The sequence below is a fragment of the Megalops cyprinoides genome, chromosome 1, assembly GCF_013368585.1.
Source record: "Megalops cyprinoides isolate fMegCyp1 chromosome 1, fMegCyp1.pri, whole genome shotgun sequence".
Lineage (NCBI taxonomy): Eukaryota > Metazoa > Chordata > Actinopteri > Elopiformes > Megalopidae > Megalops > Megalops cyprinoides.
The window spans coordinates 21,490,059-21,504,831 of NC_050583.1; the positions used below are offsets into that span (position 1 = coordinate 21,490,059).

A 14,773-nucleotide genomic window follows, 5' to 3' on the forward strand; every position below is an offset into this window, starting at 1 on the left:
TAGTCAGCACTAACCATGTTTGAGAGTCCGTCATCAACTGCTTAGCTACTGTGCAAACATTATGTCACCCCAGACTGCTGACCGATCAGGTCTGTCAGCATTCTGAAGATAACAGGGACGAGGGTTGCTCTGACTGGCTGTTAATGGCCAGGCAGGGATTTGCTGGGAGCATCTAACCAGGGAAACCTGTCCCATTTGTTTCATCCGCTCTGTATCTGGTAGAGAGGCTGCCTGTTCTCATCTGGCTCAGAAATCGGTGTTTTGAAGCAGTGTGTAATGTGTTATTGCTAGGCCTTGAGCACCTAACATTGACAGGCTGCACTGCTAACAGCTCAGAGCAGGACCGATTGCTAAGTGCTGCATTGGTCAGCGTGTTAGGCCAAAGGTTCTTAGAGCAGCAGGGAACATGGTTTTGTAGCCTGCAGCTTGGCAGTTGCATTGGGAGTGAAAGTATAGTAACGCAATATCAGAATGGCTCGGGCTCCCAGTGAGGGAATTGCTGATTTTCCTTCCACTGGAAAAGGAGCTTGTGCACTGCATTGGCTTGTTCCAGCTGCTTTAGTTTTGTTCAGAAAAAACGAAGGTCTCTCTCGAAGGCGAGTTCGGTTTGCAAGACATGCTGTTAAAATTTCATCCCCATAGATGATATTTTTAAACGCTTATCTAATAGGCTGCTTAATGTTTTTAGCTGAAATGTAGTCCAAGGTTTCAAGGATTACTGCATGCCTTAAGAGTACAGTAAAGCCTTATTTGACAGATTGGTTGAAGATTTTGTCGCTGGAATGCCTCTCAGTGCTGCTAACTTCTTTCATGTCTGGACATGCGTGGTTTGCGTACCCTTAGCCCCTGATGGGACATTTAGCACAGTGTTGAATCTGAGACCAGGCTGCTGGTCAGTCTTTGTCCTCTCACATCCCTCAGAGTTTACCGGTGAATTTATTATTTGTGTTGGGAAGCCATGGCCCTCCTGTGGAATGACCTGTCATTGTACCAGACAGGCCAGTTCATTGCAGAAGCTGGGTTTAGGCATAATCCTGGCAAGCTAGAAGATTATATGGATTGATCACAAAGCTCTTGTTTGGGAACAAATGGTGCTGTTGTAACAACCTCACACCAAGGTCAAAGGTCAAAATTGTGATTCAGGATGTTGAGTCAAATTGAGTCCATGCTAATATCTCACTTGTGTGCAGAATAAAAGGTGTATGATGCCAAGTTATACTATTTAAGTTTGCTATTTGAATTGTTACATTTACTATTTGAATTAAATATCAAACAGTTGGCAGGATAATTGTTTTCAGTTTTTGTTAATCTAGGTGATTTATGCACAAATGAATGTTGTAACTGAAAAGTACCCATTCATGCTGTAGGGCTTTTTCACCTCTGCCAATAAAACCCTCTCCGGTTAATGTATTTACACAGGTTGTGAAATTCTCATACAACATTTGGTTGTATAGTAAAACCTCGCAAGGCTATAAAAATTAACAGAATCATAATTATTATATGGAAGACCACCTAAACATGGGCATTTATTTCCATGATCTACATAATGGACATTTTGTAGATAACACTACACTAATAACACTTTCATATTACTTTCAATGTACCCGTGTTATGCATGCTTGGATATTACTCAGTCATTCTATGTGTTTTCGTTACAGGAATTTACAGTGTCTATTTCAGCCATTATTAATCTTCTGTACCTTTCTGCAATTTGTATTCTCTTCCCCCTATAATTTTTACAGTTCTTGTGCTATACAATGGGTGCTGCTTAAGTTGTAGAATTGAAGAGGTTCGTACAGCTAGCACTATCAACCAGTACCAAGTATACGTGCTCATGACAGTGTACAAAGCAGGACTGCTCCAGGGGAAAACAAACAAAATGTCATACAAATGTACAAAGCCATCTGGTTTAGCCTGTTTATTGTCCATTTACTGCCCTGAACGTCACACAGAGCTTCGCTGTAGCCACACCGATTGACTGATGGCATTCGGATTTTCAGATTACTGATTAACTTCTTCCTGACGTATTCTTTCAGTTTCACTGTGATTCTCGGTTAAGATGCACTCTCATCATTTGTTTGTAGTGTTTCAAGGTTCATGGGGGGACTCACGAGCGCTTTAAACTTACTTTTACTGGCACCGTTTATAACTGAGCTGTGCTTTCATAAATAAAGTGAAAACAAGTAAAAAAAAAAATGGAAATTTAAATATATTTTAGTCTTTGACATCTATGCCTCAGGGAAAGGTGACATGTAAAAGGTAAATTTGCATGCTAAAAATGTTGCTCTGTGTAGTCATGCACTCAGAAAACATCACCCTAATATAAATATTGTTTACATCGTGGTTTACAATGTGAAGGTAAGAATTTGATCATGACATAAGCACACATCACAGTGGAACATGACACGTAATGTTTTACCCCCGCCTTAATGTTTTAAATGAGTTCCCGGTTGGGTGCCCTTTGGGATTTTCTGTTGTGGCATTAAAGATTTGTCTTTTCAGTCAGATCAGAATAAAAGCCTAGCATTATGAGTTTTCTTTCAGCACTGAAGATTGGTGGGCTTGCTGGGGGTGGGCTTCACTTCTGGGTCTGTGGCTGTTTTCAGATTCCTCCAAGATTTTCCTTGCCACAGGTAACTCTGGATAGATAGATACTGCCATTGGATAATTACAGGAAGCTAGCTACTGCTAAATAATGGCAGTAGTAATAGCTCCCTAGCAAGAAAGCTGCCTCGTCAGTAGGCCTCTACAAATGTAAGACATTTACCAATTCTGCGACTAGCTATAGGAATTATATCAATTTATGGCCAATGACAGAATCAAGGGTGCCTGTATGGAGAAGGACCTACAAAACAAGGTCAATCTTACCAATAGCATGTAAAAAGAAAGATGATGGTGATAGCTGGCTAATGTCAGCAGCACCTAATTGTGTAGGGAAATGAGTACCTAGTGAGACATGTCTTACTATGCACACTGTGCTAATTATACCTACAGTAGTTAGCCACATAGCTTCCATCAAAATAGATGATCACATAGCGGTGTTTCTAAGATTGTAATAATTCAGTAAATTAACACAGCCAGGCTTTCAGAAACATTAATTAGTGTGGCATAATCACATCATTTGTCTGTTTAAGATGTGGTCTATGACTTGGTGAATTATAATGAATATCTGGTCGGTGCCAGGTGACATATGTATTGAGCTGAGGTTCTTCTCTTGGTGACTGTGACTGACTGACTGCATGTAAGTCCCCCAACATCACAAGCATTGTGTAACCTACCCTTCTTGATGAGATCAGACAACTTCCTTTCCTATTACTGCTTTGCTTCAAAAAAGAATTGATTCTTTGCTTCCTAAAGCATGTGTTACTGAGGATCAAATAACAGGATCGCATTACCAGAGTTTTTTTTTTTTTTTACAGGTGTGTTACCAGAGAAATTGAGAGCTCAGTAGTTTTCCACAGGTTGAGTTTGCATTGTAAACATAATGGTCGGAGAGATACGTAATTAGCATCACTGTTAGAATTGTCAGAGAAGCAGTGAACCAGGTTTTGGGTAACAGCATCTCATAAACGCATGATAAAAGCACGGAGGTGCATGTGGAGGAGTCAACACAAAGAAAGAAAGAAAAGTAGTCAAGGCACTGATTATTCTGTACTTTATATGCTCATGTCCTGTGTTATGAATTCATAGTTTTACCATGTGATGACATGGTTTTTGCATCTGTTCATTTTAAGCAGAGAGGAAGGGATAAACCAGAACTTTACCTGTAATGGCACAGTTTTCCCAGACTTGTTTGTACATTAGCATTACCACCTTTCCTGATTGAAATGCATATTCTGCATTGAATTGAAAGCCATTCTGGTAGAGGTAATGCATTGGTCTTTTAGTTAAAGATTGAATGGAGAGGCAATGCTTTGGTTCCTTAGGAGTTTAGAATGTGTCTGTGGGGGGGAGATGATTATAGTCCTGGGCGGAAAACATTTTTTGGGGGGATTTCTATGTGGCACAGATGTAAAGTATAAATGTTGTACATTTACCACTCTACATTTGGAGTACTGCATGGAATTCCACTCTGCTGCAGTTGGTCTGTACCACACCTAACCAGAATCCTTGAATAATCAGGGATTCCTCCAGCAAGGCTGTGAACCGCTGGGCCGCTTGACCTGATCCTGATGTGACAGCAGGGCTGTGTGGATGTTTTTCTTGTGGGGGAAGAGTGCACTGAAGAAGGGGGAATCAAAGAAGGAAGCTGACTGACACAGAAGGGATATGGAAACAGCACCTGGCCACCACTCACCAAAACACACACAAATGTGCACAAACACACAGTCACTTTTCACTGTCCTCTAAAAACACAGGCACACACGGCAACTACACACTATTGTTTAGATGCACATGGATGTTCTTGTTGATCGTAGCATGGTGATTGGGGGTTACATTATTGGAATTCTGTGGCTCTTATTGGAGGAAAGGATCTTGCAACCATTCTCTATTTCTGTATGACATACAGCTCAACATTTACACCTCAAGATGTGTTCCTGTGTCTGCAAGAGAGAAAGCCCGAGAAATGTGCTGTATTTACAGGATATGTAACAAGGGAATTGTGGCTGTCGTCAGGTTTGGGCAAAAGATGTTTGGGCTAGAACAATAAGCAGTTTACCCCTGATGGTGGGGTGTGCATTCTTCTCTGCTGTTGAATAATGTCTCCAGAAGGGCATGTCAAAAACAATGCAATTGTTTCGCGGTTTACGACACGTTATACAGCACATGCCTCACTTGGTAGCGCATGTCCATAATTGGACATGAGATGCCATTGGCTTTGAAGGAAATGATAGTTTATTCCCTCTACCACTTGTTTGGCTTGTTTGAGTACACTGTACTAGAAACCGTTTTTTTTCCCCCCTAAATATCTGTTTGAAAGTAAACAGGTTTACTCACACAGTGCTTAATTTTGTTTTAGAATATAATCAGATGACATCTAATTGTTTAAATGCCAATGTTCTTTCTTCACAGGGGGAATCGGTGAAATATTTCTTGGACAATGTGGATAAACTCGGGGAACCGGTAAGTCTGTGTTTTTTATTGTTTGGTTGTTTCTCCTTTTAAATGACCAAAAGCAGTGTCTATGTATGCAAGGTTGGTCATCTTGTCTTATCTATTTACTAGTGAATGGTGTGCATTAGTACCAGGTCTGTGTAGAATCTGCCCTTTAGCTCCACATATACTTGCTTCATTAGCAGCAGCGTGATTAATGAGTTGGACTGGGGGGGCAAGGTGTCAGTTGAGACATTATTGCCTTTGCACAGTGAAAACCCAGCAGTTGAAAATGTAAAATTTGTTCGGATTTCACAGCTGAGGTGACCTTCTTCACTGCTTCAACCACAGAATTACAGATACTCCAAAAAAAGCAGTATTGTTTTGCTAAAACTAAATGTTCCCTGATGCAGTTTTCTGTGGTGAATTGGCAAAAAGGCAGTGTCAATGAGTGTCTCAACCTTTGCTTAATAACTGTGATTCAGCTAAATGTAAATCAGGTTAGATTTTGGTTGAGCATTCAGCTGGCTGTTTTATGTTTAATCACTGGCCACATTCACCTTTTTTCCCTGCTTATGTGGGTTGTTTACAGAACACACTTTGTGATTGTGGAAAACAACAGGTGTCAGCCCTGCCAACAAATGTGGAAGAAGGAGTTTCTCAAAATAAAACGGAAGGACTGATTTGTCCCAGGATGTGACACACTTTGTGCGTGTCTGTGGCTTTGTTGGAAAATGTGTCCTGTCAGTAGGCACACTGGAGGAAATGATCAGGACCCAGCCTCATTGTTTATTAATATAGATTTGTTATGCTGGCTGATTCGTAAGTCCAGGTAGTTTTTGGTGACTTGACTGGAAAATGTTGAGTTCTGTACATCTATTTATATTGTATCACAGTCAATTTCAAAGACGGTTCCGGTATGTTACTGATACAGCGCTGACCCACATTGCCATTTCCTGTTGCTCCCATCTGTACAGGCAATCTGGGTTTTACTTGTACAACAAGTGTGATTCACTTCAACAGCTCTCTTATGGTGTCATGACTGATGATTGCAGCGGCAGTATGAGGCCAGACCTTTTTTTGGTTCTGCACCGGATGTAGGACCCAGGACTGAGACCTGTTAGCAGTTGCTTCAGTTTTCCATCACCACCTTGAATTACTTGGCTTTTTCATTCTGTTTTGAATCTTCTCTTTTTGCAGCAACCCAAGTTGGGATGTATCAACTGAGTGATATTCATAACTAAGTGATTTCATATTTTAGTATTGTAATTCTCCACCGCAGGTGTTGTACGTATAGGTGTACGGGTGGAATGAGTGAATAGAACACGCCCTCCCGTGCTCTTTCTGTCTCCGTGGCTTTGAGTGAGCCCTTTTGTCGTGCTGTGTAATCTCGTGATCTTCTGAGGCTCTTGCTGAGAAAGAGGAAGTGGGCTGGGTGTCTGCTGCAGCAGGGAGACTCTCTGGGGAGGCTCCTTAAGGAGGCCAGGCCTCCGGACGGCTGACATCTCCCCAAACCATGCAGTCGGCCATCTTCAGCAGAGCCCCCAAACAGGAACAGAGCACAAGCCCACCGCTGATAAACAGGAAGGGAAAACACAGCAAAAGCCTGGGCGAAGGCAAAAATCCCCCCAAGCCCCCACCCCGCCACACCCCCCCCCCCCCCCCCCCCAACCTACCCACGTCTCCTCCTCGAGAACATTTTCTCTGACTGTTTTTGTTTTTTCCTCCTAATGAGAGAGGGAAATACCAAAATGAATAATGAGGCACACAGAGTAGGCAAGTGAAAACACTTGCAATAGATGCAGGGTTGAGAGTGCACGAGCTTGAGAAATGCTACATGTCAGAGCTTTGTTGGCTACAAGGAATTGTGAACCGGCAGATAAATAAACACAATGGATTTCATAATTTTCCACAGCTTGAACATGCAACCTCAGGCACTGAGAGGTTCGGTATTTGTCGAGCTCAGGCTAATTTTATGACCTTTTTTTTCTGTGTCCGGGTAGGTGGGGTGTTCCAAATGGGTGTGTCCTCATGAGCAAGTCTGGAGTTCTTATTGGTGGAATGACACAAGCCTGGTAGCTCTGTCAGGCAGACATGCAGCGACTTGATTTTCCCCTCACTAAATTTCTTTCTGTTGTTTACTTGCCTATGCTCTCCACTCCTGACGTGTGGGAGCCTAGGCGCGTATCTGGGTGATTTTTTTTGGGATTTGGCTAGTGGCCCAGGGACAGCAGTGCTGCTTTTGCCAGTATAGGCTAGACGTTTGAAGCGCTTTTCAGCCCCTTCCCACTGGGATTTAAGGAATTGAATTCTGGCAAGGATGGAGAGACAGGGAGAGAGAAGCAAGAGTGAGATCTGGTATATAAAATATCTCTGCTTCATTTGTTAGTTTCCCTTTAACCATAAAGAATGGCTATAAGTAGCTGTTTTTCTTTACATGCTCCATAAAATGCTGTTCTTTATTTACCTAATATTTAGAAGAAATACACCTACAGATTTTCAGCTCTGGTGGTCAGAAAACGGATAAAATCTTTTCTCCATAGCTCTAATCCATTGACAGTCCTCTGGTGCCCTCAGATCCCGCCCTCCAACAGACTTGTCAAAACTAGTACTGAACTACAATCCATTCGTGAGACTGCATGATAGAATTCCCCCTCTTATTCTGCACTCATCTCCGTCATTTCCTCTGTGTATATCAAAGGAACGAAGGCCGCTCCTATGGGTTTTGGAGCTCTTTGTGTGGCTTTACGAAATTGTGATTGTATTGTGTATTCATCTGTTCACAGGCTAACTTTAGTTCCCCTTTTCCCAGTGTGCTTACAGTTGTCTCTTGCTTTCTTCTTACATCAGCTAAGTTTGTTCAGCTGGGGTTTTTTTTAAATAAATTCTCAAGTCATCATTTTGATTGACAGCAGCTGACTATCGTAAACCACATAACCATTAATATTTAGATATGTTTGTGCAAATAAGTGGAGTCATATTTTCAGTGAGGGTGAGTTCATAATCTTATAACACTTTTGATTCCTTCCCTTTTATAATAATGCATGTAATACAGTACAGTGCAATAATATAGTCAATTAGTCAGTCATGATTATGACTAATTACTGCAAGATTTATGGATATCATTTCAGGGCTTTGTTTGTTGTATGCACTTCTGGGATTTTATGTCCGTCTTATTTCATTAACTAACATTGTTCAGTTACCTTGTGGCATTCTGCTTCATACTTTTGTTAACATTACGTTTTTCTAATATCCTGACAGTTCATTGAGTTTGGTCTTAGACCTGTCTATTTTTCTGTCTGGCTATAGACTGCTTTTAATTCTTGCATTACATATAATGTTAGCATGTTTTTTGTGCAGTAGAGACATTTCTTGTCTCAAACAATTAACAGCCCTACTTACAACTACAATACTGCATTGAATGTAATTAAGAATGGTGTTACTATGTCATGGTTGGTGCATTCCATTTAAGAAATGTCCAGATATGTGAAAGAGGTCTCATACTAAGAAATAATAACAAAATGAAGATAGTCAGTGCTAAGCATATTGCACTTTCAGCAGAAATGTAACATTAAAATGGCAACTCAACCATGAAAGCAGATGAAAATTCACATTATGTGTGCTCAGGTTTTGTTTTCAAGCTTGCTGTATTTCTAAGCATTGTTTATTGAAATTGTTGTCAGTTTCCTGTGTATAGTTGCTGCCACTGAGTCTCTCTCTCTCTCACAGGACTATTTGCCCACACAGCAGGACATCCTGCTGGCCCGCAAGCCCACCAAGGGCATCCATGAATATGACTTCGAGATCAAGAACGTGCCCTTCAAGATGGTAGACGTGGGCGGGCAGAGGTCAGAGCGTCGGAGGTGGTTTGAGTGCTTTGACAGCGTCACCTCCATCCTCTTCCTGGTCTCGTCTAGTGAGTTTGACCAAGTGCTGATGGAGGACCGGCAGACCAACCGGCTCATGGAGTCGCTCAACATCTTCGAGACGATAGTCAACAACCGCGTCTTCAGCAATGTCTCCATCATTCTCTTCCTCAACAAGACGGACTTGTTGGAGGAGAAGGTCAAAACTGTAGCCATCAAGGACTACTTCCCTGAGTATGAAGGCGAGCCCCACAGCCTGGCCGACGTGCAGAAGTTCCTGGTGGAGTGCTTCCGCAACAAGCGGCGGGATCAGCAGCAGAAGCCGCTCTACCACCACTTCACCACAGCCATTAACACAGAGAACATTCGACTGGTTTTCCGTGATGTCAAGGACACCATCTTGCATGACAACCTCAAGCAGCTCATGTTACAGTGATACTTATCCCTGTGGACATTTTCGTTTCTTAACCCCATTTAATCAGTAACCATTTAAAGTTTTGATGTGGGAGGGAATTTTCCAGGTGAGCTGGGAGGAAGATGTGGATGGTTCTCATCAGCAGTTATTTTAAGTGGTCAATTAGATGAACAGGGTTGTGCACCTGTAATGTCCAGTGCTGTATACAAACATACTGAAAAATGCTATGTCCTTCTTTCAATTGTAATGCTTCCCTCCTACATTGAAATACACTGCTGACCTTATACGCAAGTCATGTTCTAAATAACTAACTGATGAGTGGAACTTTCAAAACGGAACGGTTTAGGATGGGAGAAGACGGTTGATAACATTACAGCAGTCCTTCATTGTGTCTTACTGAGCCTTACATTACTGTCGAATAGCAAGGGCTAAAACAATGCAAGCCTTCTTATGTTTTATTTTTAATAGGAACCATTTTCTGAGCCACTCAGAATACCTTCCTGGCCTTAATTTTTATCTTTAGTTTTCTAATCAGTTGTCCTTGAATTTTTAAATTTGATTTCTTTATATATCTATATATAATCTATATATATATAAGTTCTTAAATTATACTTCAAAAGTTTACACTTTACTGCCTTTTGATTTACTACTGCTGATGGATATGTTATCATGCTGAATGGGAGTGTAATGTCACCCAACATACACGTAGACACCACTTGACTCATACTGTAGATAACTATGCAGTGGAGCTTGATGAGCTACAGTATATGGCTTTATCTCAGGGCTTAATGTAGACCACTTTATAGTGTAAACTTTTTAATTTGTGTGCTTCAAAAAATTAAATCCCCAAAGTGCCATAGCATCCATTAACTGTATCTATCCATCAGTGGTATTAAATCTACACTGCTGGCTAGCTTACTAGTTTCTTCCAGTCTTCCGTTTTTTTCTGATGCTCCCACTGATATTTGGCCATGTTATGCCTCGCAAATTTCTGCATTGTGTATCTGTCAAGGAAGGGGAAAGGTGTCAGTTATTTATTTTTCCTTCCCTGAAGTGTTCAACTGGCTGACTAACATTTCAGTGCTTTCAGCTAGTGATTAATGCATTCTTGTCCAAAGTGCCACATTTTAATGGTACCATTAGCAAATCAGTTATGCTTCTTGACCTGTGTTAATTTCATACAAAAGGGATAGAAATCGCTTTGTGAACCCTGTAAAAAGAATGTTATTTGTTGTTTATAGGTAGATGTACAGAGATACATTTTGTCTAGAATAGTTTTGTTTTAGACATTCTTTATGTTCATGTCTAATCAACTCACAGTCCTTTTTTTTCTTCTAAAACTTGCATAACCCACATTTATGATGTAACTTCTATTTTTCCAAATGTATATTTTCAAATGGTTACAAATACCTTGCTCCTGGATTTGCCTTCTGAACTGCTGTTTCTTGTGCTGTTCTTTGTTTTATTTTCATCTTGGTCTTTCAGCACCTTACCCCAGAAGCTGAGGTGACACTGTCTATGTTGCTTACAGACCTTTCTTCAGTGATTTACATTAAGTTGTGAGGATGCATCTCACGATACATTTCTCTGTTCTGATGTGGTCAGGAGTTGATGTTGAATTCCATTAGCTGCGGAATCTTTACTTAAACTTCCTTGTTTAATGTGCACTGCTGTGACAGACCCTTTGTGTCTGGTGTGAGGCTTTCTTACATATCTCAGAAAGGCTCGCCTCTGGGTTTTACAGCTGTTCTGATTGGCTTCAGAAAGGAATGAATGGTTGCTACAGATCAGGGAAGGAAGTAAACAGCAGTCATGTTGAAAGAGCAGCGTATACACTTCAGGCCTTCTTTGTAGCTGAGTATCTATGACAGATGTTGGTCAGTGCCCCTTAGTATTCGAATAACTGTTTTATGCACTTTGACAATTTTCTGACATTAAGACGCCTGGTAGAATCTGTAAAATAGATCACGCCAATAAGCTTGTCAATAAAATGATGATTATTGCTCAGCATTCCACTACAGGAAGTTATAAGATGCTGAGGTACTTCATCAATGCTTGACACTGGTCATGTTAATGGAGAAATTTCATCTTAATACTGGCAAATTGAACTCAAGCGGAGGCTTTCTAGATTCGGAGGCAGCGATTTGCACAGTTATAAAAATCTAGAAAAAACGGGCTTTGCAGTTGGCCTCGAGTGTGATTCTGACAGTGCACCTTCCGTCTGTTTTTAGGTTGAAACGATTGACTCATTGTTCTCATATTTGTCATATGAATCAGCGTTTTTCCTCTCTGTAGATGTACTAATGTACCGCAAGAGCATATTTCCCTTATGCTGATTCACTGGTAGAGCTTCACTCCACAATCTCACTCTACAACGGTGGTCAGATATAGTAAGCGTGTTTACTTGTCCTGAAAATGCAGAAGGCAGTTCATTTGAAAACAAACTTATTGATTATTGTTTCTCATGCAGTGCACTGTGTTTTTTTTCCTGTGTGAGTAAAAATCAAGATACTTCACAATAACTGTCTGGATGGTTATTTTGTGACCATCCTATGCTGTCAAAAAAATCGTGTAGTTGCATTTGTGCAAAGACTGTGAATCATGACCTTATACTGGCTGGACAGATGACTTTCCTTTAAAGCAGCTTTGTTGATTCAAATACAAGAGTTGTTGACGCAGCTGATCCTGCATCTCTTTCAGATTGAGGAAAAATTAAAGCCAAAATCAGAACTGCTGCTGATGGAGCAGCGCTTCTCCTGCCAATGCACCTTGTGCCTCTTGAATGCCTGTATTGTATTATCTGATCACTTGTTTTTTTTTTTTTTTCCTGCCTCAACTGTATAACACTGTGTAACGAGCAAAGAATAACCCATTGTGGGGATGAAACGCTTTAATCACTATTTGGGGAACTATGGCTTCATGTTAGCCTTACAGGGGTACTATGAGACAGTGGTGTTAAGTTTTGGGGGGTTTTTTTGGGTTGTATTACAGGGTGGTCACCTCATTGAGTACTAGGGTATTGGACTGAATATATTTTGGATTTCATACTAATTGAATCCACTGTAAACAATTTAATGGGATGGATTCAGTGACTGTACCCTACAGTCATATATTTTGGACTTTTCCATTGACCTTTCTCTGCCTTGCTTGTAACCTGTTTCCAAATTGGGAAAGAAATTCTGTTCCCCATCACTCTGTGCCTGCTATGAAATAGAAGTTGTTTTTTGAAAGGGTGATTCCATGTAGAGATAAAAGTACATGTATTTTGACCCAAGAAATCAATTAGTTATTTTTTCACAAAACATGTTTGACACAACATTGACATTTACTGGTTCTACTGTTTATTTCTACATCTTTTACCTAAAATTTGTATTCTGAATGTTCTTGTATTGAAATTTTATCCCTTAATTGAAAGGCCTGTCTTTATCAGGTTTTATACACTTTAAAAACAGTTTGCATTTTCTATGTAAAAAGGACACGTGGTAAAAAATTGTGCACTGTAACTCCTAATTTTTAAAATATTTTTACAGTGCTAAATATTTCAGCATTACTCCGTAGACAAGCCTAATGTTTGTAAATATGTCCAACAAGTGACTGCTTGGAAGTGTGGTGAATATTAGCTAAATACAGTACAGCCTTTTTGAATAATACACTGGGCTCAGACAACTTCTGGGGGTTGGGGGGGCAGTGGGATTGTTAATATTCTGTAAGGATTACCATGCTTTCAATACCATTTTTCATTGACCATACTGTCAGTAAAGGTCTTGTACAGTTCTCAGCTAAACCGCTCTGCTTTCTGACCCCTATCGAGCCATTTCAATAAAAACAAAACAGTTACAAAATTGTGTGAAGTTTTTGTTTTATTGTATCAATATGTGTGAATACTATGTCATTTTAGAGTTAGTCGCTGGGCAATCTCTGGATTGGGTGAAACTGCCAGTAGCAGTGATTTACTGATAATGTGAAGCACCACTCAAGGAAATCGCCTCTGATTATTTCTGCTTGTGACCAATATACAAACCTCAGCTGTTACGCCTCACAGTGGTTAAACACTTAGGTGCTAATCCTTTGAAGCAGAATTTATGTCTCTGGCATGCAGTACCCTGGGCAGGGGGTACTGCTTATATTCCTGCTCTATTGTCTGTTTGAATGGACTTCACTGGTCATGTGCCCTACAAATACAATCTGGCAAGATTATACTGAAGGTTCACTATCACTTAGGCCATGTGTCTGCTCCAGCCACACACAAAACTTTAAATTTCCTGGAGAGCTGATCAAAATGCAGATGTAATTCAGCAAAATTATTTAATCCAGTCGCCACTGGATTAAATAATTTTAATTAAAAGCAACCTCATTAAAAGCAAATCGCTCCAATGGGATATTGTGACCTTACCATCACATCTGTGGTGGCTGCACATGTAATATCACACACAATGCCAAATTCAGGATACAATAACATATCAACAGGTTAGACCAGTTTAAGCAGAGCTGCTTGCATTTCAGTAGGACATCACTGGGTTATACTATAACATCAACGTTTTGTACCGTATTAAACCATCATAAAGCAGGCCAGCATGACCAGGTAAACAAAATTAGTTCATTACATTCAAAGACAAAACTCTCTGATATGACATTTTGACCTTACCATAATATCCACTTTGCAACAGGCTACAATGAATAGTTGTGGCTAACTAGGCTGAGTATCATTAAATAGTCAATCCAACAGTAAGGAATTTAGATCAATACAGACAGTGGTGAGCAATTATTATCAAGGGCACAGGAGGATTAGTGATGATTTCATGTGGTAGAAAATTAAGGTGAAGCAAGAGAAAATTAAGAATGTGGTCTGATTTTGACAATTTTTTATCTGGCCCATCTTGTATTTGAATTCTGTGCATTCAAATGGGGCTAGATGGTACAGAAGCAAATGTCTAGAAGGAGTCCCAATCTCTGGATCTCGGATCTTTTGGTTATTTGTATAGGACATGATGGACCGAACTCAGACAAGGGTTCTCCATCTAGGGATGGGGTATGCTATACTACCCCAACCAACATACAGGCCTACAAGCATTACAATTTTAAAAAGGTACATGAACATGTTTTTTATTATTATTATTATTACACTGACCCGTTAGTGTAGACAATTATAAGACTTCACATGTTCGTGAAGTTGTTCGTTTTTTAGGGCTACTTTTACTGTGGGTTCCCAAAAATACCGTAAGAAAGCTAGAAGTGGCGCACACTTAAGGTAATTAATGTTAATATAACACTGTGGGTATTGTAACAGCATTGCTGCGACAAAGACGTTATGGCATCTACAGTTTGAAGGTGCTGGTAAGGTTGTTTCTGTGTGATACAGAATCGTCCCAACCACTGTCATTGCATTTTGACCATACCTTACTGACGCCTCCAGTTCTTTGCTGTCATAACGACAACGTAACGTTACTACTTTATGATA

General features: G+C 40.3%; 1 protein-coding gene across 1 annotated transcript in view; it reads left to right on the forward strand.

Moving 5' to 3' along the window:
* The window catches only part of LOC118776257 (guanine nucleotide-binding protein subunit alpha-13), a 29,550-nt gene extending 16,910 nt beyond the window's left edge, over positions 1 to 12,640 (forward strand). The window contains exons 3-4 of the mRNA XM_036526450.1: positions 5,014 to 5,064; positions 8,764 to 12,640. Coding sequence (XP_036382343.1) covers positions 5,014 to 5,064; positions 8,764 to 9,336 — 624 coding nt within the window. The 3' untranslated portion in view covers positions 9,337 to 12,640. The remainder of the gene's footprint in view (positions 1 to 5,013; positions 5,065 to 8,763) is intronic.
* Positions 12,641 to 14,773: the final 2,133 nt, after the last annotated feature.